Below are 26,915 nucleotides of genomic sequence, written 5' to 3'. Positions count from 1 at the left end.
GGTGCTTCGCCAGACGAATTTCCCTATGGGCTTGCTTCGCAAGAAGAAAGCCCATAGGGAAATCTCCAGGGACCTCTTTTAAAGGCGGGCGGCAGTGAGGGAATCCCTTGGACCTCCGCTGGACTTCAAAAGAGCTTTGGGAAGTCCGGCGGGGGTCCAAGGGATTCCCTCACCGCCGCCCGCGTTTAAAAGCACTCCGGGGAAAGCAGCAAAGCTCGCTGCTTTCCCCGAGCGCTTTTAAAGGCGGGCGGCGGTGAGGGAATCCCTTGGACCCCCGCCGGACTTCCCAAAGCTCTTTTGAAGTCCCGTTGGGGGAGAAGGGCTTTTCTTCCCACCGCCAGCCTTCAGAACAGCCTTCTGAAGGCTGGCAGTGGGAAGAAAAGCCGTTCTCCCCCCGCCTGCCTACAGAAGAGGTTCGAGGAAAGAGGCGAAGGAGCGCTGCCCCTTCACCTCTGTCCCCGGAGCTTGCCGTTCTCCCCCGGCCTGCCTTCAGAAGAGGACCTGGTCTGAAAGCGGTCTCCATAGGAACGCATTAATTGATTTTCAATGCATTCCTATGGGTAACCGTGCTTCGCAAGACAAAAAACTTGCAAGAAGAAAAAACTCGCGGAACGAATTAATTTCGTATTGCGGGGCACCACTGTACAGGTCATTTCACATGTTACCCTCATGATGAGAGATCAGATACAATAGTCTCCCTTTTCCCCTTAACAGCAGCATCACCCCATACTCTATCAAAACTGCTTTTGAAGCTCCATCCATATTTTAAAATCCATTTGCCTCCCTCTTTTAATGTGTTTTCATTTAAATAAAATAAGGGGGAATACAATAATGTGGCAAAAAATATATTACAAATGAATATTATTATTATTATTATTATTATTATTATTATTATTATTATGAATTGCTTATAACCCGCCCATCTGGCTGGGTTTCCCCAGCCACTCTGGGCAGCTTCCAACAGGAGATTAGAAATACATTAAAACATCAGTCATTTTTTTAAAAAAAAATAACAACTTCCCTAAACAGGGCTGCCTTCAGATGTCTTCTAAACGTCAGATAATTATTTATTCTCTTGACATCTGATGGGAGGGTGTTCTACAGGGCGGGAGCCACTACCGAGAAGGCCCTCTGCTTGGTCCCCTGTAACTACTTCTCATAGTGAGGGAACCGCCAGAAGTGATAAAAGCCATGTTAAAAAGTGGCAGATAAGAGTTGGATAAAAAACATCACTACTGCCCCACCACTGTTACACAGTCCTGTTTTGAGTGGGACATCCGATTATCAGAAGCTGTCCCAGCTTCTGATCCCAGTCCTGGATATCCCATTTTGGCTCCCTCTGCTGCAACAGCTGACATGCTTCTGGAAGCTGCTGCTACACTTCCAGAAGCACTGAAAGTGCAGCACCTGCTTCCAGAAGTATGTTGGTGGCAGAAATGGGGTGGGTGGGCCGTGGTGGCAGCATGATTGGGAAGGCAGCAGAGGGTGGGCAGTGGCAGTGGCAGAATGGTGGTGACCCAATGGTGTGTGTGTGTGTCCCTATTTGCCCTCCCAAGATATTGGAGCATATGCAGCCCTAGACAAGAACAGGGACCCTCAATGTATGGGGGTCTAGTGCCCCACCTGAGCAGAGTGGGTGGGGATATTTCATAGAATTGTGGAGTTGGAAGAGGATCTTGAGGGGCATCCAGTCCAAACCCTTGCAATGCTGGAATCTCAACTAAAGCACCCATGATGGATGGATGAAGCTGCTTCTCTTCCTTTTGCTCACACTGTCTTCCAGCTATGTAACTGGCCAGGACAGACATGTCTGAACTTGCTCCAAGTTCAGATAACATGTTGGAAACTATATTGTGTATTTTGCACCCAATAGTAATCTGCTTCTGTTCTCCTTGCTGCTTCATGGGACAATGCATGAATCAGATATTTGGGTTTAGTAAGCAAATATTTTTAACTTACTTAAGTGTATGTGATCTGTTCATTGCTGGAGGGGTAAAGTGGTGGGGGACAAGTGCTTAAAATCAGACCAAACAGGATATGCAAAAAGGCACAACAACCTATATTCCATGCTATTCTGCTGGTTAACTCTGAGAGTATTTTTAACTGCTAGAGACTCTCTCCTCCTGGCATGTGTGCAAAGCCCCATGTTCTGAATCTAGGCACCCAGCTGACTCTGGTCAATTACCCACAAGTGGGTCAGATCTATTTTTTACCTTCGATAAAGGCAGCATTTGATAGTATCTCCAGGAGCATCCTCTGGGAAAAACTCACCCGCTGGGGCATCGACAGAAGGCTTCTCTGGCTAATAATCAAACTCCATGAGAACTCAGCGGCTAGAGTGAGACTCACCCCGGAGGGGGATCTCACCAATTCAATTCCCATTAACAGAGGTGTCCGACAGGGTTGTATATTGGCTCCATTCCTGTTTAATTTGTTCATAAGCGACATGAGGACTCCCCTAATAGAGGCTCAAGAAAGGATTCATGCACCCCGCCTAGCACTTTATCGCTGCCCTTTGTTACTATATGCGGATGACGCAGTCATCCTTTCTTTTTCTAGAGTAGGCCTTATGAGGGCCTTAAAATTTTTTGGATCATATTGTAACGCAAATTCCCTTACAATTAATTATGAGAAATCTAAAATTCTAATTTTCTCAAAGAGCCGGAAACTCCATAATTGGAGAATTGATGGGAGAGTCATCGAACAAGTCTATAGATTCCAATACTTGGGAGTTTGGTTACAACATAACCTTAGATGGAAGGCCCATGTAGCCTATGTTACAAATAGAGCCAAAGCTATCTCCTTGGCGATCTTGCGATTTTTCTTCACCGATGGGGCCCTTCATATCCCATCGGCGTTGAAAGTCTTCAAGGCCAAGATGATCCCGACAATTGCTTATGCCATCTCAATTTGGGGGACTTTTGTCAACTTATCCCACCTAGAGGTTATTCAAAATCAGTTTTTAAGAGGGATATTGAAACTGCCCAACTGTGTAAGTAATACAGCGCTACGCATGGAACTTAATATTGTATCCCTGGGAAACGCTCTGTGGAAGCACATACTTTGTCACTGGTTATCTCTATGGCACAATCTCCCAAACTTGTACTTGATACAATGCATGTGGAGAGATGATTTCCAGAGCCCATGGGTAAAAAATTTACAACTGAAAATTACAGCAATGGGAATCTCCCCATCCAAATTACTAGAGCAGGATATAGTTCCAGCTAAAAGAACAGTAACCTGTAAACTAGAGGAGATGGACTTGCAGCAGAAAATGGTCTTGGGCAATGGTACCTGCTCACATCTAAACCTTGGTTTATTACCCCTCTTAAGGCTCCCAAACTATTTGAATTCCTTAACTTCTTTGGCTCATAGATATGCCTTTGTAAAGGCAAGATTCAACACCTTCCCATCGAACGTGCTGAGAAATAGATTCTCCAATGGACAGATATCGCTCTTATGTGATTGTAATTGTGGGGCACCGGAATCGTTGCATCACATAATTTTTGATTGTGCATTTCACTCATCGGCCAGGAGCAAGTTTCTTGCTCAATATCTAAAGGGAATTGCCGATGATACGAATGAAGCCAAACTGAGATATCTATTAAATGATGATGACCCCCTAAGATCACTCATGGTTGCCAGATTCTTGATCAGCGTTCTATCCCTAAAGAAGAGAAACGGACTCCTGTGCGGCTCGGATAATCCCTCTAAACTATGATCTATGTTTAGGATGTAATTAGGTGATATCACCACTGATGTCTTCTACTAATTTACTGTAATGTATGATGTTGGTACTTTGTTTTTGTTTTGCTTTGGTTCTTGTCTGTTTTTTGTAAGTTTTGGCGGTTTTAAATTTGGAGGTTTAAGTACATTATGTTGGTATGGGAAACTGTCGTGTGATGGGCCAATGGCCGTAATAAAGTTCAATACAATTACCTTCGATAGTTATGAGGGTAAGTAGGAAAGAAGATTATTGAATGCCACCTTAGAGGAAAAATGGAATGGATATACATGTAATACTGATGTAGAATATTAAGAATAAATAGTCCATATCCAGCTTGCCTATCTCTGATTTTGAACTGGGAGACAGAGGAGTGTGGATACAGCCAGAATATTGAGACTTACAAAAAATGGACTTTGACTGTAGGTCCTTCGAAAATCCAGTATGTGGTTGCTTGATGGGACAGGCTAGCCTGGGCGGAGACTGAGTTCTCTGCACCATCCTACTTTTTCACAGTAGCATTTTCAGTTTGCCAAAGTGTTTTCTAATCTTTCTCTCTTCTCAACAACCCTAAAAAGTACATCAAATAAAAGAATAATAGCATCTTAAAATACTTATCCATCCTCACATGCAACCCATTCTCTGTTTCTCAGTCCCCCTTAGTAAAGGTAAAGGGACCCCTGACCGTTAAGTCCAGTCGCAGATGATTCTGGGGTTGCAGCGCTCATCTCGGTTTACAGGCTGAGGGTGCCAGCGTTTGTCCACTTCTGCAGACAGTTTTTCCAGGTCATGTGGCCAACATGACTAAGCCGCTTCTGGCGAAGCCAGAGGAGCGCACGGAAACGCCGTTTACCTTCCTGTTGGAACAGTACCTATTTATCTACTTGCCCTGTGTGCTTTCGGTAGTAGTAGTAGTGTTTGAATTTATACCTGGGGATCTCAGGGTGGTTCACAAAATAAAATCAAGATATAAAACCACAAAATACATAATAAAAATATAACCAACAACCCAATAACCGCTCCCTACACACAAAAACACATTTTAAAAGGGCATAGGATGTAAATCAGATTAACCAAAGACCTGGTTAAAAAGGAACATTTTTGCCTGGCACCTAAAGGTGTACAATGAAGGTGCTGGGCAAACTTCCCTAAGGAGAGCATTCCACAGATGGGGAGCCACTGCAGAGAAGGCCCGTTCTCATGTTGCCACCATCCGGACCCCTCAAGGAGAGGGCACACAAAGGAGGCCTCTGAAGATGACCTCAGGGCCTGGGTAGGTTCATATGGAAAGAGGCGGTCTTGAAGTATTGCAGTCCTGAGGCTTTATAGGTCAAAACCAGCATTTTGAATTGGGCCTGGAAACTACTTAGTAGCCAGTGCAATCAGACCAGGATTGGTATAATATGCTCAAACCGTCTTGCTCCGGTGAGCAACCTGGCCGCTGAATTCTGCACTAGCTGAAGTTTCCGAACCGTCTTCAGAGGCAGCCCTACGTAGAACACATTGCAGTAATCTAACCCTGAGGTTACCAGAGCGTAGACAATAGTAGCTAGGCTATCCCTGTCCAGATAGGGGCGTAACTGGGCCACCAGCTGAAGCTGATGGAAGGCGCTCTGGGCCACTGAGCCCACCTGAGCCTTGAACGACAGCAAGGGATCCAGGAGTACCCCCAAGCTACGAACGTGCTCCTTCAGGGGAAGTGTAACCCCATCAAGAGCAGGCAACCTCCCAGCCATCTGGTCTAAAGTGCCTCAGTCTTATCTGGATTGAGCTTCAGTCTGTTGGCTCTCATCCAGTCCATTACCGAGGCAGGACACTGGTCCAGCACTTCCATTGCCTCACCTGCAGATGTAAAGGAGAAATAGAGCTGGGTGTCATCAGCATACTGCTGACAACATACTCCGAACCTCCGGCTAACCCCACCCAGGAGTTTCATGTAAACAACATGGGCGATAGGATTGAGCCCTGCAGTTTCCACAGGGCTGAATAGCATTCCCCAAGTAACAGAACCACCACAAAGCGGTGCCACCCACCCCTAGTACGGAGAGTCACTCCAGAAGGATACCATGGTCGATGGTATCAAAGGCCGCTGAGAAGTCGAGAACAATTAACAGGGACATGTTTCCCTTGTGTGTCTCTCGACAGAGGGACCAAAGCTGTTTCTGTGCCAAAACCAGGCCTAAACCCTGATTGAAAAGGATCCACAAAATCAGTTTCTTTCAAAAGCGCCTGGATCTGGTCTGCGACCACTCGCTCCAGAACCTTGCCCAGGAAAGGGAGATTAGCAACTGGCCAGTAGTTAGGTTTTCTGAATCCAGGAAAGGTTTCTTAAGGAGTGGTTTTACCACTGCCTCCCCCTCTCATAACTACTTCCCTGGCCCAGCCAGCTGTTCCCTCCTTGCTGGTTTTATCAGCCAAGAGGGGCAAGTGGTCACCCTGACTGATCCGAGCACCTTGTCCACATCCACAATTAATTTTATAATGAATGATTTTAGAGTGTTGTTTGTGTTGTACTTTTGTATTGTTTTATTGTTGTTAGCCGCCCTGAGCCCAGCTTCGGCTGGGGAGGGCGGGATGTAAATAAAAAATTTTATTATTATTATTATTATCCATGAGCCTTGCCAGCTGAAACTCATCCAACACAACTGGACTAGACTGTGCTCTCGACACCCCATGAGATTCATCTGCTATAACAGCAGAGTCAAGGTCTTGGTGGATGCAAGCAATTTTATCCTCAAAATGCTTTGCAAACAAGTCACAGCAAGCTACCAGCAAGCTACCATTGGTTCTATCACCTCCTTTGGGCCAGCTTGTAAAAGGCCCCATACAACCCAGAAAAGTTCTGCCAGACAACACAATGAGGATGCCACGGAGGCAGCAAAGTACAGTGGTACCTTGGTTCTCAAACTTAATCCATTCCGGAAGTCCGTTCCAAAAACAAAGTGTTCCAAAACCAAAGCATACTTTCCCATAGAAGGAAATTCAAAATGGATTAATCCGTTCCAGACTTTTAAAAACAACCCCTAAAATAGCAATTTAACATGGATTTTACTATCTAACGAGACCATTAATCCATAAAATGAAAGCAATAATGAATGTACAGTACTATAAAAAAATAAGACAGTATTGTAGATGATAAAAATTAAAATTATTATTTTTTTCTTACCTGCACTGATGATAGTCATTGTTTGGATTTTATCCATTTCTGCAGTCACACAATCAATCAATCAGTAGCTGAACGGGGTTCCACACAGTCACAAAAACAAATTAACCAAAAAAGCCTCAGAAATAAAAATGCAAAATAAATTGCAAAAATAAATGTGCCAAACACAATCCATTCCAGAAGTCCATTTGACTTTTGAAATGTTCAAAAACCAAGGCGCAGCTTCTGATTGGTGCAGGCGCCCCGGAAACAATAGCTGACAGCCACATTTAGCTTCCAAAAAACATTCGAAAACACTTCCAGGTTTTTGGCGTTTGAGAACCAAGGCTGTTTGAGTACCAAGGAGTTTGAGAACCAAGGTACCACTGTATGCCTTCTTTGCTGCCTTCACTGCCACTAGGTAGGTTTGATAATGAGCTCTTGCCATTGTTCGGTTGAAGTCATTCGAATCTTTCCTCCACTTGTGTTCAAGCCATCTCCCAGCTTGTTTCCTCACCCGTATCTCCAGAGTATACCTGGGGGCCAATTGGGCTCCATGAAGTGGGAGAGGGCACACAGGGGCAATCATGTCAATAGCCCAAGCCATTTCGGTGTTCCAGAGGTCAGCCAGGGCTTCGACAGGAGCACCAGTCATATCAGCTGGAAAAACCCCAGAGCCATTTAGAATCCCATCAGCCTCCGAGGGCAGACCTTCCTAATAGCCTCTGAGGACAGGAAAAGGTGCTGACATCCTAAATCTCAACAGGAAGTGATCTGACCACGACCAGGGACTGATGTCAATGCCCCCCACCTTCAAATCACCCTCTTCCTGCCCAGTCGAGAAAACAAGATCCAGAGTGTGGCCTGCCATGTGCATTTGGCTATGATATGCTGGCCATGACTTTGTAACAACTAAAGCCAATATTCTTCCCCATATTTCATGCAGTATTGCATATGCAAAAAAGAGGCACTCCCAGGTATCAGTTGAGGGGTGGGAATTTCCTGTTCAGCCAGAAGAAGCAGTTGGCTTGTCCCATGATGATCTGGAGGGGGAGGGTGGGACAGGACAGCTGCTCCAGAGAAAACTACGAGAAAAGGAGGTGGCACCTGACATTTAAGGCAGGTCCTATATGCCTCTCCTGTTTTGCCTTTCCTGTGGAACACCACCATCTCATCCTTCCTTCGCAGAAGGAGGTGCATATGAACAGTTTTTCTGACCACCTTGCTTTCAGTAAAACATAATAAGAATTATAGGAACAGTGTGATAGTGTTCTTGTTCCATGAGCAACTTGATCCTTTTGTGCTTTGTTTGCTTGGTTCCCCACCACCACCCTCTATCCTTAAGCTAGTTCTGATTCCCCACCGCCCCAGATTTATAAATGGGAATATAAAGATAAATGGGGTAATATTTGACTTTGAGGTGTTTTTTTTAAATAATAACAAATGAAGTTGTGCCTCTAACGAGCTCAGTGGCAACCATTTCCTTTTCTCATTAACCCTCTGGCGTCTCATGTATTTCTTCTGGAGCATCCGCTGCTGTCAGAGGCAGGATACTGTGCATATCCTTTAATATCTGCATGAGGAGAACAGGTACACTTCTGTTCATCAGCTGAGTGGTTAGGTTCATGTGGTGTTGAATGAGACAAGCCATTTCCAGCCTGAAAAGCTATGAAGGAGTCAGGTGGGGAGATGGCAGCAAACCTTTCCTCCACTGAGGCTCCAGAGATTTAATTTGAAACCTAGAAACCAACCCTTGAAATCTTGAAACAGCAGGCACCTATTCCCACCACCTTCATAATAGATGTAATAATGATGATGATGATGATGATGATGAAATCTATGCACACCATTCCTATATGCTACTACTATAAGCAAGTAAAGGAAAAAGGTAAAGGACCCTGAACAGTTAAGTCCAGTCAAAGGCCACTATAGGGTTGTGGCGCTCATCTGGCTTCAGGCCGAGGGAGCCGGCGTTTGTCTGCAGACAGCATTCCGGATCTTGTGGCCAACAGGTTGGAGACCTTTCTGCACTGTGACTGAAAGTTTCCAGCAGTCTGTTGCCTATTTTGGTCCATCTGTGGAGCGGCTAATGGGTGAATGGTCTGCCTTCGAGCAGCAAGATGGGCCAAAGATCTTCCTGGCTTTGGAACTTTGTTTGGGGGGACCTCTGCAGGCATTGGCAACTTACCGTATTTTTTGCACCATAACACTCACTTTTTTCCTCCTAAAAAGTAAGGGGAAATGTCTGTGCGTGTTATGGAGGGAATGCCTACGGGTGGCATGCCTATGGATTTTCCTCCTCTAAAAACTACGTGTGTTTTATGGTTGGGTGCGTGTTATAGAGCGAAAAATACGGTAGTAATGGTGAGCAAGTGTGCCTGAAAGACACCATGCCTATTATTGCCAACTTTTCTCTGCAGTTCATAGGCAGAGTCCTGAGGTTTCTTGAACTTTCATCTTCAGATTTATCACCAGTGGTGCGTTCCTGGAGGTCTCCCAGCAGCAGCGAGGTGGGCAGGGCTGCCTGCTGTTGCAGAAGCAGCAGCCTGCATGTGCCCGGAGCTGCAGGCAGGCGTTCTCGTGATCCAGCTTGGCCACTTGCTGCTCAATCTTCTCCAGCAGCTCCTGCTGCATCTCGACAATTTTGTAGTGTTCCTTGAGGTACTCTGCTGCTTTGCTTGGGTTCTCTGCTGGGGTCTTCATGGTCCCAGCCAAACCACTGAGAAGGCTGGTGGTGGCCTTACGCTGAGCTTGACTGCAAGTGCTGAAAAGGGACAGTGCTAAGCCATGCCAAGCCACCAGTCTAGCTACACCTTTCCCCCCTTTTCTTCTGCACAGTTGCAAGTCTGCTTCTTTACTAGGGAGCACCGACACAGCTGCTCTTACTTCGAGCCACCATTGCCCAAGGGCCCTCCTACAGCCAGGCTTGCTGTGGCTGTGCCTAGAGCCAGAGGGTCCAGCTGTTCTGCAGAGCCTCTTGACCTCTTCAGGTTTTGTGCCTTGATTCAGTACTTTGTTAAGTTTTGTTTGCTACATTTGGGGAAAAAATGAATGTTTCATTGGAGTACCAATCTAGCAGGCTGGTATTTTAATGGAATATTTGGAGCTTCTCCAATGTTGTTACTCATCTTCTGCTTGCTACACGTAACAAGCAACTTAATTTTTATAAAACAAAAGCAGAAAACAAAGACAATTCCCTGGGAATCCCTTAAATTTGATTTATATGCACTAAAGGGAACAAAAGTGTCATATTTATTCAGAGATCATATTAAAGGAATTCAGTAGCTAAAGAGAATGAAGGAGTGAAGCACATGTATTCTAAAATTTCATTAAAAACAGATTATTAAAAAATACATGGCTTGCTTTCCTAGTTAAGAAATTTGACAACACCATTAGATATGTGGAAATCCTGTTGATGGTTATTTATATTCTGACTCAATTTGCAGGAACAGCTAAGATGATCTAAAGCCACTGCTTGCCTTGTAATGATGAAATATCTACGTAGACTCACAGATTTAGGTTTTGTTTTTCTCTTTCATATTTGAAGCTGAAAGGAAATCAGCCATTGGTCATGTTTTCTAATATGCAATGTACTGAATTCCCACAAACGTCCAGTGGGTTGTATCTGACTAAGTCCTCCATTATTGTTGTTGTTGTTGTTTAGTCGTTTAGTCGTGTCCAACTCTTCGTGACTCCCTGGTCAGGCTCTCCTGTCTTCCACTGCCTCCCACAGTTTGGTCAAGCTCATGTTGGTAGCTTCAAGAACACTGTCCAACCAAAGTCCTCCACAGAGTGGACCTATTAACAATAATGGGCCTGAGTTGGTTATAGCCATTAATTTCAATGGATTTACTCTAGGTAGAACTAGCACTGAATACAGCTGAGTGTCGTTTAATAAGGCAAAGTGTTCACTGATTATAGTTGCAATTTTTTTTCTTAATACAGATTACTTTTCTATGTATATTTTTCTTTTGTCCTCACAGATTGATTGTGTTATCCGTCAACGTAGCCTATCAAGTCTGGAATTGTTCCTCTCTTGTGCACAGAAACAACTGAGTTCTTTATTACATGAAGAATCTACATTAGATGCAGAACAAAAGAAACTGTCCCTCTAAAATCACAGAAAATGTATGTAGTTACTAAACTAAATGCTGCAGATGATCATTCTAAGACATTGAGAATTGAGTTATTGATTCAAGATTAATCAGACGGCCTTATTTGTTTTAGTCTTTGATTTTCACTTTCATGGCCATCTAGTTAAAGGATGCCTCCAAAGATAAAGGGTTTTACAATGGCAACTTTTTATCACAAGGGTTTCAGTAATGGCTGAAGAATGCAGTAACTAACGTCCCTGTTGAATAACTTCAGTATCACATTCTTTGAGAAGAAGCTCATATGGTTGCTCATTTAGAACTCTATACATGTTATCTGTTAAATGGATGTAGAATCTTATTTTTCATTCCAAATCCATTTGACTAGAAGCAGGAGGTGGGAAACACTACCATTTACTTCTGGAAACACAAGGGGTAATATCTGAATTAAGTCATACTGAGAGCAGACTCTCTGAACCAGTGGACTTCACTAACTTAATTTTATTGATTTCACTGGATGTGCTCTGATTATGGATTAGCCTTAGTGTATTTAGCTAACTCTTTTGAAAATGAAAGAACACATCTAAAGGCTTCTAAATTCTCAAATCAAGTCAAATGAGAAGGTATTGAAGATATCTGTATGTTTTTCACATATGTATAATGTAGTAATTCATGAGAAATCATTGCAGAGATAATTTTAAACTCTCTTAACTTCATTGCATTTAGCAATAAATAAAGTTTCCAAAAATAAGATAATAATTTACATGCTGAAATATTTAACAGCCTAGTTTTTCTATGCTTTTTATATTAGAAGTTATTCTCACTTTTCTTTATAAGTTTTTTCAGAAAAATACTGTTACAAAAGTCGTGTGCCTGTCCCTCTCTGCCAAGCAGTGGCAAGAGCCCATGGCGTCCCAGGCACCCCCACAGGGTCTGTGCCACTTTAGAGAATGGAAGACATGGTGGAGACTGTTGTGCTTTACGAAATATGGTTTATTCACCTATTTATACCTTCAGTCTACATGGAGGGAGTCTAGATCTTATGGCATACACAGTTCGAGAGGCAGCAGTGCAGGCAACCTTCAGCTGCTTTCCTCAAAGTTGGATCTCTGCTCTCTCTCTCCTCCTTCTCAGAAAACCCCTTGCTTGAAAACTCCATTTTCCTGTCCCCTCAAATGTACACCCCATCACTCACCCCCCAAATTAAAGGATTGCTCTCCATAGTGTCCCGTCAACACCTTTTGCCATGTTAGGTTTGCTTTTCACTAAGCCAGCCGGGCTGGTTTGCATAAACCAGCCTAGAAATTCCTTTGCCGCTTGCATTCTCCTTTCATATCACAAATAACCAAAACCCTGGCATTTATTCATTTCTAAGGTTTGCCCTAAATCCATAACAATACAGTTTGCTTAGTAGGATAGAGGTCAGGCATTCACTTGATGGGGTAACCTCTCCAAGCTGGCCAGCGACTGATTGCCATCTCAGCAGGTGGGAATCATTTTCCATTGTCTAGATCTGCACTGACATAACGTATTTTTTGCACCATAACACTCACTTTTTTCCTCCTAAAAAGTAAGGGGAAATGTCTGTGCGTGTTATGGAGGAAATGCCTACGGGTGGCATGCCTACGGATTTTCCTCCTCTAAAAACTACGTGCGTGTTATGGTCAGGTGCGTGTTATAGAGCGAAAAATACGGTAGTTGCTGGAAACTGGAGTTCCAGGTGAATTTTAGAGAATTTATCCTGTTTTGCCTTGTTCTTTACTTTATGTATTTATTTTTCCTTCTCACCTCTTTTTCTACTTTCTTTCTCACTACCACTTTCCACATGAAGCACATGACTACAGGTGGGAAGGGGAGGAAGGAGAAAAAGTGCTTTCAACCCACACAGTGTCTGTGCTTGCACCAGTTAAAGCCACCTTCTCCCCATCCTAGTCACCTGTATCATAGAATCATAGAGTTGGAAGAGACCACAAGGGCCATCGAGTCCAACCCCCTGCCAAGCAGGACAAGGAAGGTGCACCTACTCAAATGCCACAGTAGGTGAAATGTCCATCAATATGCAGCAGGCCACCCAATATAAAAGACTTAATCAAAGGTGCCTGCTGGACAAAGATAGCACTACTGGAAATGCATTCTGCTTACCATTTACTGTATGACCCTGGAGAACAGACAAGTGAGAACTTTATATTCAGACATAAGTTTATCTGGCTCATGAGTATCAAGAGATCTGCTGTATGCTTAGTTGGTTAGAGTGTGGTGCTGACGATACTTAGGATGCAGGTTCGATCCCTGTATGGGACAGCTGCATATTCCTAGGTTGCAGAGGGTTGGATTAGGTGATCCTCAGGCTCCCTTCCAACTCTACAATTCTATCATTCTACTTGGCAGTGTCCTATGTCTACTATTCATCAAACTTACAGCAAATAAAGAAGCAGAAATCTGGAGTTAATCCTGATAGCTCCCCATTGGTCTGATTTTCAGACTCCACAGCATCATAGAATAGCAAGGTTAGAAAGGGCCACAAGGGTCATGTCACCCCTTGCAATGCAGGAGTCACAGGTAAATGCCCTGCTAGCAATGTGCTCACATTGGAAACTACCAAGATGGATGGTTCTTACCATTCAGCACCAGTATTTCAACAGAAAGATTTTCCAAATGGTACAGTACTTAGATTTTGAACAGGAATGGTTTGAAGGGCTTTGGATACCCTGTAGATATATGTACTGGGTACTTTTCTGGCCTCTTGGTGCCTGGCACTTAAGAAGCCTTCCTGATATAGTTCAAGGATGGCAAGATTTCAGGTAGGTTGCTAAAAAAAAAATTCACAAGAAAGGGTGTTTAAGGGCTTTAGAACCAGCACACCCAAGTGTGAGGTAGATGCCTTGAATAGCAATTGCCACAGATTGGTGGGGATTTTCCTGTTCCCAAAGAGGGCATCCTTATCCTTCCTACATACAGCTACCTATTCACTTAGGTACAACCAGTGGTTTTTTGTCTGGGGGGACACATACCCCTAATCATTTTGTGAATCTTTGCACTTTTGTCCATTTACTGAATTTATTTTTTCCAATTTGAACTATAAAATGGTGGTTTTCTTGAGTCAAAATGAGAGTACCCCTAAACATTTTTTTTAGAAAAAAGCACTGGGTAGAACCATCCACCTGAGCAGCCAAGGCACCAAAATCCTGGTGAAGGATGGGTACCAATGAATCCAGATAAAGCTTACTATCCATCAGAAACACAAGTCAAAGGAGAGATAGTAAAAACTGAAACAAGAGGGAAAATGCAAAGAAGATAAATATATGACACAAAAAGACAACTGAACTAATTTCCCCCAGTACCAGTATACTTAAATGGGTGGAGTTAGGCAACACTCTGCTGCTATTAATTAGTGAGCTTAATAAGGGGCAAAAGCTGAAGAATTCTTTAGATTAGAAGACCTATAAAGGACTGCATACTTGCAAAGAAGGAAAGATAGTAAGGGATCCAACACAGAAAGAGAGAACAAAAACAGAGTTGGGAAAACAGGCAAGAGGTTTGGAAGGGTCACGATTAAGATACTGTGTGCACAAGAAATAAAAAAGATAAGATGGTTTTATACTCATCAGGCTAAAATTATATTAATGTTAGTTAAATGGATTATAGCTGCCAGAGAGAGAAGATAAATTGAGAAAACGACCCCAAGCCTTAAAATCTTGGGGGACAACCACAGCTGAGGGGCAAAAGAGAAAGGAATCCAAACAGAAAAACGCCGGCTAAATAAGAACTCTTAAGACACATGAGTTAAATGTGTTGCCCAGAAAGAATGTCCTTACAAGCTATACCAAAATAGCAATCCTGTTTCACTGATTCAAACCATGCTTTTCTGGCAGTACAAAACATTCCACAAATCAAGTATAATTTAAGAACCTCTCTCGTTTATGCTCTGCTAACACCAGCCCTAAAGGGGCCATTCCTCTACTGAGGATGACCATAACATCCACACCCACTTCCTCCACCACCATGAGAGCCCCAACAGACTTGCAAGTGGAAAAAGAGCAGATTTTAAGGCAATAGTTTCATGATAAAGAGCACTCTTCTGCTACAGTTGCCTTTGCCGGTGGATTTTCATCAAACATTCTACAAGAAAGGAGGCCACAACCAATGTTACCAAATGTTTTTGCTGCTTGACAAAAAGTGACTGATTTTCACATTAGAAATAAAATCAGCCTAAATGCTGAGGGGGAAATGCCATTAGGGAATTAATGGGGCCTGACCTTTTGCTACAAATACTCTTGACAAACTGTTTTTTTTATTCTTTATTAAACAGAAAGTTGATGATGTAGGTATATTAATATTCTTCCAATTTTATAAATAGAATGACCCAATATCACCATTCCAAGTTGGCAAATCTGTGTGTTTTTTGTTTTTTTGTTTTTTAAAGATATTTATTAAAATTTCCAATTTTTATACAAACAGAAAGCAAAAAGCAAAAAAGTTTAAAAACACATAAAATTCACAATACTTAGTTTTCAATGACATATTTCCCTGACCTCCTCATACCTCCCCTTCTTGTATTCCAATTCAAATTATTTATTCAGCAAATCCTTATCTCAAAGCATTACAGCTAAAAACCCCTTGATTTCTATCCGACATCATTCAACATTCATTAATTTTACAATATTTCTGTAGATAGTCCTTGAATTTCTTCCAATCTTCTTCCGCCGACTCTTCTCCCTGGTCACGGATTCTGCCAGTCATTTCTGCCAATCCCATGCAGTCAATCATCTTCATCTGCCATTCTTCCAGAGTGGGTAAATCTTGCGTCTTCCAGTACTTTGCAATAAGTATTCTTGCTGCTGTTGTAGCATACATAAAGAAAGTTCTATCCTTTTTTGACACCAACTGGCCGACCATGCCCAAGAGAAAGGCCTCTGGTTTCTTCAAGAAGGTATATTTAAATACCTTTTTCAATTCGTTATATATCATCTCCCAGAAAGCCTTAATCCTAGGGCACGTCCACCAAAGGTGAAAGAATGTACCTTCATTTTCTTTGCATTTCCAACATTTATTGTCGGGCAAATGGTAAATTTTTGCAAGCTTGACTGGGGTCATGTACCACCTGTATATCATTTTCATAATATTTTCTCTTAAGGCATTACATGCCATAAATTTCATCCCAGTGGTCCACAACTGTTCCCAGTCAGCAAACATAATGTTATGTCCAACATCTTGTGCCCATTTGATCAGAGCAGATTTGACCATCTCATCCTGAGTGTTCCATTTCAGCAGCAAGTTATACATTTTTGACAAAATCTTAGTTTTGGGTTCTAACAGTTCTGTTTCCAATTTAGATTTTTCCACCTGTTTTTTGTGCATCCTCATAGAATAGTCAGCAAACAAAATCACTGTATACGTATAACTAGTCCTAAGGCTGCAAAACAATCATGGATCACAGTCTCGAAGCTCTTCAAGCTCTGGATCACCCAGGATATGTCAGTAGTTCTCATGGGGCCATGGTCATTCCCCCTTTGGTTTCCTCAGACATAAGAATATAAGAAGACCCTGGTGGAACAGGCCAAAGGCTGATGTTCCAATACTGTTCTCACAAGGGAAGCCCACATGCAGAGCTAAGAGGCTAAGCCAGAATTCTTGGGATGGGTCCAACAAAAAATTGCTCAGGAAATTAAAACTCATGGTAGCGGCATGATTACAAAGTGGCTACATTAAAAATCATCCTCAAAGAAAACATCAGAAGAAATTATCCTGGAAATTATTGGTGATTCTATTGACAAATCTACTCCAGAGAGTGGTACTTCTACTCTCTATCTACATCACTTATGTTATGAGCAACACAGGACTCCTACTTTCCCCCTTCTGCTTTTTAACATTTACACAAAACTGTTGCAGATCTGCAGTGATGTGCCAGCAATATGGCGATTCCAAAATGCATATTAGGGCAATATTTTTGATTAGGCCAATCAAAATACCACAAAATAGTGTAAAAACTTTGTGGCATTTTGGTGGGCTTAATAAAGATATTTCCCTAATTTGAATTTAATATATTTGCATTATTGTGAAGACACTCAGCCCCCTTCCACTTTTCACCACACAGTCCATGCCCTCTTCAACAGAAAAAAGGGTCGTGCATTATGTACATGGCCTCAGTCATCCATAATGATGCAGTATCTTAAAATGTCCTGGTGGTTTCCTTTGCACAGTGGTACCTTGGTTTACAAACAGTCTGGTTTGCATATGTTTTGGATTACAAACATGTCAAACCCGGTTTGCAAACTTTTTTGGGATTACAACCCATTTTTTTGGATTACAAACAAAAAATTTTGGAGGCCCCATTGGCAAAAGCGCACCTTGGGTTACAACCTGTTTTGGTTTACAAATGGACCTCTGGAACGGATTATGGTTTTAAACCAATGTACCACTGTACGCGGGTGGCGCTGTGGGTAAAGCCTCAGCGCCTAGGACTTGCCGATCACATGGTCGGTGGTTCGAATCCCCGTAGCAGGGGGCGCTCCCGTCGCTCGGTCCCAGCGCCTGCCAACCTAGCAGTTCGAAAGCACCCCCGGGTGCAAGTAGATAAATAGGGACCGCTTACCAGCAGGAAGGTAAACGGCGTTCCGTGTGCTGCGCTGGCTCGCCAGATGCAGCTTGTCATGCTGGCCACGTGACCCGGAAGTGTCTGCGGACAGCGCTGGCTCCCGGCCTATAGAGTGAGATGAGCGCACAACCCTAGAGTCTGGCAAGACTGGCCCGTACGGGCAGGGGTACCTTTACCTTTACCTTTACCACTGTACAAGGAAGAAATTTCCAAGCTTGACATTTACTACTTAACTTATTTGCACACGATTGCTATGGATAAATGAGCCTTACTTTATAAGGAACTACAGCTGAGGGTGCTCATCCATGTGGAAGCAGTCAATGACATGAGCTTTAGAAAACCTAACTTTGTGGGTGTGCCTGACCTGTGATCATACCTATTTTACAGAGAGCAGTTTACATTCATGGCATCGTTTTAAGATGAGTAATTTTTAGCAATAAATGACACTTCCATATTTTTCCTGTCTTACAAACTGTCTCTCTTTTTTTTAAAAAAAGACATTTTAATATGTTCCAATTTCACATTTGTTTACTTAATCTATAATTCTTCAAGTTTCTGACTTCCTTATAAAACCAGCATTTTTTACGTTCTTTCCATTGTCCTTCATGACTAATGTGGCACAAGAATTTTGTAAGAATAAACACTTGTGCTAATCCATTTTTCTCTTTCAGTGGTATTTTAAACAGTTTGACAGTTGGCTCTAGTAAAGGTAAAAAGTTGTTCTTAAAACTGGTTCTTAGCAAAGAGTTGTTGATGAATTGCTACATGCCTGAAGTTTGGCCTGTGATCTTAGTGTGCAAGACAAGCAACTAGAGTGTGATCCACTTTCTCTGATGTTTATAGATAACACTTTTCACATTGTACTATTTTATCGTTAAGTGATATTGTTTGCCCTCCCTCCTCCCTCCCCGGGCTTAGATGCTAGTTTCATTTAATCAAAAACACTTCAGTGTCTTCAGTTGCCAGCAAACAGCAGAGTTGGTTTCCTTTGGGCCATATTTAGCTGCTGGCACACGCAAGTAGGCGGAAAATTCTGATCAGTGTCTCCTGAGTTACAGTGTGGGGTTTCTACTATTGAAAAACACTGAATCCTTATCTTTGTAGACACTTGGTTCACTCAACAAGTGAATAACATTTTGTGTCTGGTTCAGGGGTCAGCAACCTTTTTCATCCAGGGGCCGATCCACCATCCCTCAGACCATGTGGTGGGCTGGACTATATATTGGGGGGGGGGGAGAGATGAACAAATTCTTATGCCCCACAAATGACCCAGAGATGCATTTTAAATAAAAGGACACATTCTACTCATGTAAAAACACGCTGATTCCCGGACCGTCCGCAGACCAGATTGAGAAGGTGATTGGGCCGTATCCAGCTCCCGGGCCTTAGGTTGCCTACCCCTGCTCTGGTTCAAAGAACTATATATGCAAAGTATGACTCTAAACGCTTCCTCGGTGATCCAAACGTGTACCAGAAGGCCCAGACTGCAACTTCCATCAGCACTAACAACCCCCTCCTAGATTCTGATCGCAGAGTATGGACCATTTGTACTGGCACTGCAACCAGTGAGATCCACTTCTACGCATTTATTTGCTGCTTCACCAGGTTGTGCTACTCGTTGAAGGAATGAAAGTATCTGAGCAAAGATGAGGATGATGATGTCACTTTCCTCACAAAAGTGACCCAAAGTAACTCAGAAAAACAGTATAAACACTAAAACCAATTATAACAAACATAACCCATAAAAGCCTAAATATCTATACAAACAAAATATAGGTTTTGCAGATCCCACCCAACTAAAAGAAGCCACAAATAACTATCTACACAACCAAAAATTATTGTTAATACCACTAGCCATAATGGCTGCACGAACAATGCTTTCCTAATGTTATTCATCTAGGAACCATCCAGCAAGTCACATGCTATGCTATTAATTGTGGACTAGAAAAGAACTTAACTAAATCTGACAGATTTTTAAATGTACAATTAGTTTCCAAGCCATATTCTAAATTTCTGTTAGAAAGTAAAGTGCAAATTTTGCTAGCCATCTTTAAAATTATGAAACATAATAAAATTATGCACACAGCTAGATGATTTAGAAGTGTTATTTAATTGAAGAAGAAGAAGAAGAAGAAGAAGAAGAAGAAGAAGAAGAAGAAGTCGTCTATGAGGCCTTAAGCTTCAGTACAGACAGAGACTGGCCAAGAGACTTATTTCTGAAAGTTAAAATAGACAGAATTGTGGAAAACCCGAATAATAATTATTCTGTGTCTGGACATTGGACACAATAACATCAGTTATTTGAGACAGAATCATATTAAATATTTTTAATTTATTGAGACATAGAAGAAGTCAAGATGGCTGCCCTCATGTGATGAATGCCTTCAGGTTTATAATTTACTTTTGAGTAAATGATTAAAGCCTTTTGGTCTTGTAGCCTAATTTTATTTATTTGCAATAAATTTCTGGGGACGAAAGAGTGATGTTAGAAATGACAATTGCAGATGGTTGTATGCATGAATTATTACAGTAATTGTGCTTACAGCCAACTACACAGTGTCTGCAGATCAATCTATTAAACGCAAGCAGAATTAGGTCACCCCAAGGCATAATTGTATAGGCCTACTATACTGCATTGTATAGGCCTACTACACTAGGTTTAAATTACTAGAAAAGCTCTATCCAGTTTGTTGGACTTAGAAGACAAAGAAAGTATGTATTAAAGCAACTTGTTTAAATGTTACTTCTGTTGACGATTAACCATTATTACATTATGTTGGAATTTGGTTTACAGTCTTTCATTTGGCTCCTGAACTGTGTGTGTCATAAATGACTTCATTACAGCTGCTTCCAGAATGAGGCTCAGAAATGCTAATTAAAAGAACTTTAAAATAGATTTCTGACATCATCTGTGGTAAAGAGTGGATTCGTAACTAGTAGAGAACTGTTCCATATCAGACTGCATAAAATGAATTGGGTTTCCCACAACACACACTCATGCACACTGCCATTGAAACAGCCTTTGCAACAGTCTAAATCTCTCAATTTTGTCTTTGGGAAATACTTTTGAAAAGAGTTGATGTGAATTACTAAAATTGTTTTCAGGGTTCAACTCTCTCCCCAGGCTCTCCAGAAGTCTGCTCTCTGAGGAGGCATGGGAACGCTCCTCATCTCTAGCATCCATCTCTATAAATGTATGCACATGAACACTAAAGCATGAGAGGGTGCAGACTGCCATTTCACAGGTCAGTAAAACTTACTTTGCTTTTAAAAATAATTTTTAATAAGATTTTCACATTTTTATACACTTTATCTTAACCAATTCAAACACTGAATCGCAAGGACTTCCTTCCCTCCCTCCCATGGGTTCTTATATTAAAAGTTTAAGTTTTCTGCATCGTTTACTTTATCCAACTATTGTATATCTGGGTGGTGCTGTAGTCTAAACCACAGAGCCTAGGGCTTACCGATCAGTAGGTCGGCGGTTTGAATCCCCGCGACGAGGTGAGCTTCCGTTGCTCAGTCCCAGCTCCTGCCCACCTAGCAGTTCAAAAGCATGTCAAGTGCTTCTCTGGCGGGAAGGTAAACGGCATTTCTGTGCGCTGCTCTGGTTCACCAGAAGCGGCTTAGTCATGCTGGCCACATGACCTGGAAGCTGTCTGCGGACAGACGCCGGCTCCTTGGCCAGTAAAGCGAGATGAGTGCCGCAAACCCAGAGTTGATCGTGACTGGACCTAACGGTCAGGGGTCCTTTACCTTTACCTTTAATTATTGTAGTAAATTTCACATTACAATGCTACCAATGATTTTAACTGTTTACTTTGGTTTTTTAAGTAAACTACAAATTTACTCCAGTCTCTAACAAATACTTGATCCTCTTGGTTTGCTTCTCACATTGAACTTTTACCAGCAGATTTTTCCCAGAAGTGGAAAAATCATTTTTCCAGATGTTGCTGAACCCCAGCTCCCATAATCCCATAATTGGCAATATTCAGTAATAACTAGAGAGCACAGGCTCCCTTATCCTGCTTCAACCTAAGTGCCAAACGTCTTGTAAGCTTTTAAAAGAGCAGGACAAGCTATAAGAGTAAACAAATGCATCTAGCATACAAATGATGGGCATAGGACACCTCAGCAATATATGCAGAGGAAGACTGTAAGATAATGGGGAAAATATAGATGATTCCCTATTATTATTTGCAAGAATTTGGAGAGTATGACTTCTTAAAAACAGGTCTATCACAGTTGCCTGAAGTACAGAATAGTACAGTACTAACCAAAAGAAATCAGTCCTATTTTACCTCAGCAGTTCTTCTTTGGGAGCCCCAGCTATTCACTACCAAAGAAGATCATTCCTAGTAATTGTAATAATTCCTAGTAATTTCTACAACTTAAGGCAAATTCATGCATTATCTGCTTTGACATGGGAACTGCTCTTTCTACAGTCACAGTAATGGTTGAGGCAGTAAGATGGTGGTAAGCCACAGTCATCCATCCACCAAAATGGTGGCTGACCCACAATGGAGTTTAATATGGATTTGTACTTCCACATGTCCCATTTCTTTTCACTGCTGTCCACATGACATCTGCACTTTTGCCACAGTAAATTCAGATTTACTCAGTCTGGGGGAAATCCAATAAGAGGAGTTAATTCAACATAAAATCAGTTGCTGTGCGACTGTTGATGCAGTGAATCACACTTTCTGGGTTTTGGCAGGGGGAAAACAGGTCTCTAAAAATACTCATGAATTTAAGGCTACCAGATGATGAGTTGGGTCACAGGTTTACAAAGGGGACAAGCAATCCATTTGCCCCATTATATAATCTCTAGCCATCATTCATCAGTTGCTATGTCACACACAGCATTTTCCATCCCCTTTTGTCTTGGGGGTGTCTGGTATTGCTCAACACCATTACGTGATTCTGGACCACAAACTACTACTGGCTAGCAAACCTGATTTCAGGATGACTTAATTGTGTCAGATCAATGGAATTGTTTCCAATGTACACCTAAGGAGGCCCTCAGCAAAGCAAACATTGATTTTGGAGGCACCTTTTTGAATTTCTCTGTGCCAGAAGGCTGTAAATAGGATCCCTATATTCTCTCATTAACATCAGTCCATTTTGGAGCTCAGAGGTAAGCTGCAAATTAGTGGAACTAGTAAGAATCTGCCCACATTAGTTAAAACCAGGACAGGCCTAAACTGCTGGTGGCTGTGTACCACTTAGAGTGAGGGAAGACATCGGAGGCAACACAGACCTTGATGGGTGGCCTGTGACAGCTGATTCACTGGGTTCATTCTCTGCTCAGCAGACCAACTCACTATCATAAATCATATAGCTGTGATTTTCTTCCTGAAGTAACTTGTTTGCTTTATTTATTTGGAAAAATTCAGTAACTACCCTCTCCAGTTGGAGAGGAGGCTTACTCAAAGAATGTTAAGTCTTAACAGCATGCGGTTTCTTCCAGTGACTTATGAACCACACTCTGAAGAGAGACGTGCTGGCACTGAAGGGTGGTAAATACTAAACATACACTTTTAGATAAGCCATCGCTACCTCAAAAACAGCCCTCTTCATTCATCGAGAAAGTCATGGTCACAGGGGGTCAGGTCCCTCTACTTCCCCCTCCTTCCTATTCCCCACTCTTTCTTTCTCAGCCCCATATGTTAAGCATCAGGGTGATGGCAAGCTTAGAACAAAAAATAAACTATTTTTAGTGTATCTTACAATTTATTGACAGCTTCACAGCCTTTCACGTTAAGTGGTTTCCATGTAAAGAAACTTGTGTTTACTGAAGCTTCTGAAGAAGATGAGGGAGGGAATCCATTTGGACAGTAAACAACCTAAAGTATTTGTTTGAAGCTGATGTTAGAAAGTCCTAGGACTTCCCTTGGTTGAAACAGTCAGAAATGCAGATGCTTCTCTCCACTTTGATGAAGAGCCTGGCCTTTAACTGAGGAGCACAGCTATAATCTACAGGTGACCAAAGATATCACTTACTTCTGTGTGAAAAAAACAATAGTAAAATGTTTTCCACCTGATATTAACATACACTGTAGGAACTAAGCTGTAACCCTAACCCTATTTACCTAGGAGTAAGTCCCACCTTTAGGGTAGTTTATGTCTGAGTAAACATGGTTAGGATTATAGCCTTACATATAGACTGCCTCAGGCACCTGTTGGAACAATGGCAGCTAAGTATCAATGAATATGTAAACAATGTACATTGCAAAGTAATTTATAATGTGTGATTTAAAATTAAAAGAAGTTCATTGTAGTGAGCTAAAGTGAAAAACATTTATAACAAGAATTTGTGCTGTGATGTGGTGGGAGGAGAGAGGCAAATTGGAGCATGGAAGGAAATGCTCTTGGTATTTTGCTTTCAACAGATTCCTCCAACAAACCTCCCTAGAATCTAAGTTTAAGAGATTAACTGAACCAATTTGTGTGTGCTGGCCAAGGGCTTTCGCACTTTTCTGATGACCTTTTGACAGTATTCATCATCCTGAAATTAGATACATGCTGACATGAGAAAGGGCATTTTGGTACAGGTGTCCTGAATTTGGGGTGTCCTCCTTTCACAAGTTGCCCAGTCACTTCTAACAAAACATTGCAGGTATTGCTATAACATCTACATGCTAACACTTAAAAGTGGTTTTAAGAACAACAACAAAAGTAAACAGCCTGCTTACTAAGCAGCTTGCTGCCTTTCTGGAATTTTCACATAGGTTTATTTGTTTGGAGGGATCTTTCTTCCCCTCCTTTTTTGAAATACTGGCTAAGTGTTGGAAGACTGTGGGGCAGGCAGCCATCCCATGACATCAATAAGCTGCCCTCCCCACTCTGATTGCTGAGAATGGGAGTGCCCAAGGGGCTCTGAGGAAGTGCCTGGACAGCTGCTATCACTGCCCCAGCCTTAGCATCTGCTGCCTAAGTGACTGTCTCACTCTGCCTAACAGTAGAGCCAGTCCTGCTTCTTTGCTTACACTTGAGTGGAAGAAGACCTATATATGTGTACATATATATTATGTCCAAACATTACATCCAGAAACATTTTAATAGAACTTTGATAGGGAATCAAAAGTATGGAAGAGGTGGGGAAGATGGAAAGAAAGTGGAGAAGGCAGAGGGAAAGGAACAACATGAAGAAGAGGTGATGAGACATAGGAGGGGAGGTTGATATTTCTCTGAAGGTCTCAGTCATTGGTGATGCTGGACAGAGCAGTCTGTTTACAGTCCATGTTGTTCATTTGCGTGTTCATTTGCAAGCAGAGCTGTTCCACGACATTTTGATGCCTGGGGTGAAGGACAAGATAGTGCCCCCCCTCCCAATTCCACATAACATATGTACGGTAAGTTGAATGTCACATGGAAGATGGAGCAAGCTTGCTTTCTCCTGCTCTGGAGGGTATGACCCAAACCAATGGATTCAAATTACAAGAAAAGAGATTCCAACTGAACTTCTGGAAGAACTTTCTGATGGCAGGAGCTGTTTGACAATGGAACAGTCTCCCTTGGAAGGTGATGGACTCTCCTTCGTTGGAGGTTTTTAAGCTGTGGCTGGATGGCCATCTGTAATGGATGCGTTAGTTGAGATTCCTGCATTGCAGGGGGTTGGACTAGATGAATCTTGCAATTTTACAGTTCTATGATTCTATGTTGTTGTTGTTTAGGATTTTTGTACAAGGTGTCTTAAAGTTGTTCTGGGGGTAGAACAACCAAAAGAAATTTGCTTACTTCCCTGTGGTTTTTGTTTGTGGGCACACATTCAGCCAGACAGAGGAGATTTATGCTGAACAGGATTTTGTAAGAATATATTGCTCCAGTAAGATGACCCTTGCTGTTGTTTAGTCGTGTCCGACTCTTCGTGACCCCATGGACCAGAGCACGCCAGGCACTTCTGTCTTCCACTGCCTCCCGCAGTTTGGTCAAACTCATGCTGGTAGCTTCGCGAACACTATCAAACCATCTCGTCCTCTGTCATCCCCTTCTCCTTGCATCCTCCATCTTTCCCAACATCAGGGTCTTTTCCAGGGAGTCTTCTCTTCTCATGAGGTGGCCAAAGTATTGGGAGTCTCAACTTCAGGATCTGTCCTTCCAGTGAGCACTCAGGGCTGATTTCCTTAAGAATTGATAGGTTTGATCTTCTTGCAGTCCATGGGACTCTCAAGAGTCTCCTCCAGCACCATAATTCAAAAGCATCAATTCTTCGGCGATCAGCCTTCTTTATGGTCCAGCTCTCACTTCCATACATCACTACTGGGAAAACCATAGCTTTAACTATACGGAGCTTTGTTGGCAAGGTGATGTCTCTGCTTTTTAAGATGCTGTCTAGGTTTGTCATTGCTTTTCTCCCAAGAATCAGGCATTTTTTTATTTCATCAGCATCTGCAGTGATCATGGAGCCCAAGGAAGTAAAATCTCTCACTGCCTCCATTTCTTCCCCTTCTATTTGCCAGGAGGTGATGGGCCCAGTGGCCATGATCTTGGTTTTTTTGATGTTGAGCTTCAGACCATATTTTGCGCTCTCCTCTTTCACCCTCATAAAAAGGTTCTTTAATTCCTCCTCCCTTTCTGCCATCAATGTTGTGTCATCTGCATATCTGAGTACAGAAAGGTAGCCGTGTTGGTCTGCCATAGTCAAAACAAAAAAAATTGTTTTACTACAAAGGAATTTCAGAAATAGACTGGAAAGAGAAGCTGCTGAATTGCAACTCATTACCAAACTTAAAACCATGGAGAGACCTGGTCTGAACAAAGACATTGGATTCTTATCTCATTATACATGACAAAGCCATTTTTCACCTTCTCACCCCTTGCTTTTTCCTGTAAGACCTATTGCAGTCGTTAAGAGTCGTCAACAGGCTCATCACAGCTATCTGCCAATCACCCATTCCCACCACCCTTCGGAGTAATACCCCTCCCTACCTCCTCACTATATAGAGGGATCTGGCAACTTCTGTTTCAAGTGTATCTGAAGAAGTGTGCATGCACACGAAAGCTCATACCAACTTGGCTACTTCTTGAAAATACAGATATCCTGGATTTAGAAGGTTTTAATAATATCTTTGGGTGGCATGCATATTTGTGGTATGACAAGGTTAAAGCACACAAAGGTTTTAAAAACCATATTGTCAGAAAAGCACTACTAAATGTCTGGACTAGATATAAAGATCTGTTGGAAAACAAAACCCCAAGGTGGTTGTCGCCAATGGAAGCTAAGGCAGTTAAAAAGTTAAATATGGAGTCTAAATGGCCAAGATATTGGGAAATTCTGGAAAAGGAAGGGGACAGACTGAGATTGCAGAGTTTTGAGAAATTAAAAGGGAAAGTGAGAGATTGGCTGCACTATCATCAAAT

The 26,915-nt window shown here is 42.2% G+C and overlaps 1 protein-coding gene across 11 annotated transcripts in view; it reads left to right on the top strand.

Moving 5' to 3' along the window:
- Positions 1-11,730, top strand: part of CCDC91 (coiled-coil domain containing 91) — a 157,002-nt gene extending 145,272 nt beyond the window's left edge. For all 11 annotated transcript variants that reach the window (XM_053387504.1, XM_053387502.1, XM_053387508.1 and 8 more), the window contains one exon: positions 10,850-11,730. In XM_053387504.1, the coding sequence (XP_053243479.1) occupies positions 10,850-10,981 (132 nt within the window). In that variant the 3' untranslated portion in view covers positions 10,982-11,730. The remainder of the gene's footprint in view (positions 1-10,849) is intronic.
- Positions 11,731-26,915: the final 15,185 nt, after the last annotated feature.

Source organism: Podarcis raffonei, chromosome 5 (genome assembly GCF_027172205.1).
Source record: "Podarcis raffonei isolate rPodRaf1 chromosome 5, rPodRaf1.pri, whole genome shotgun sequence".
Classification (NCBI taxonomy): Eukaryota; Metazoa; Chordata; class Lepidosauria; order Squamata; family Lacertidae; genus Podarcis; species Podarcis raffonei.
This window is presented reverse-complemented; position numbering and strand designations above follow the sequence as displayed.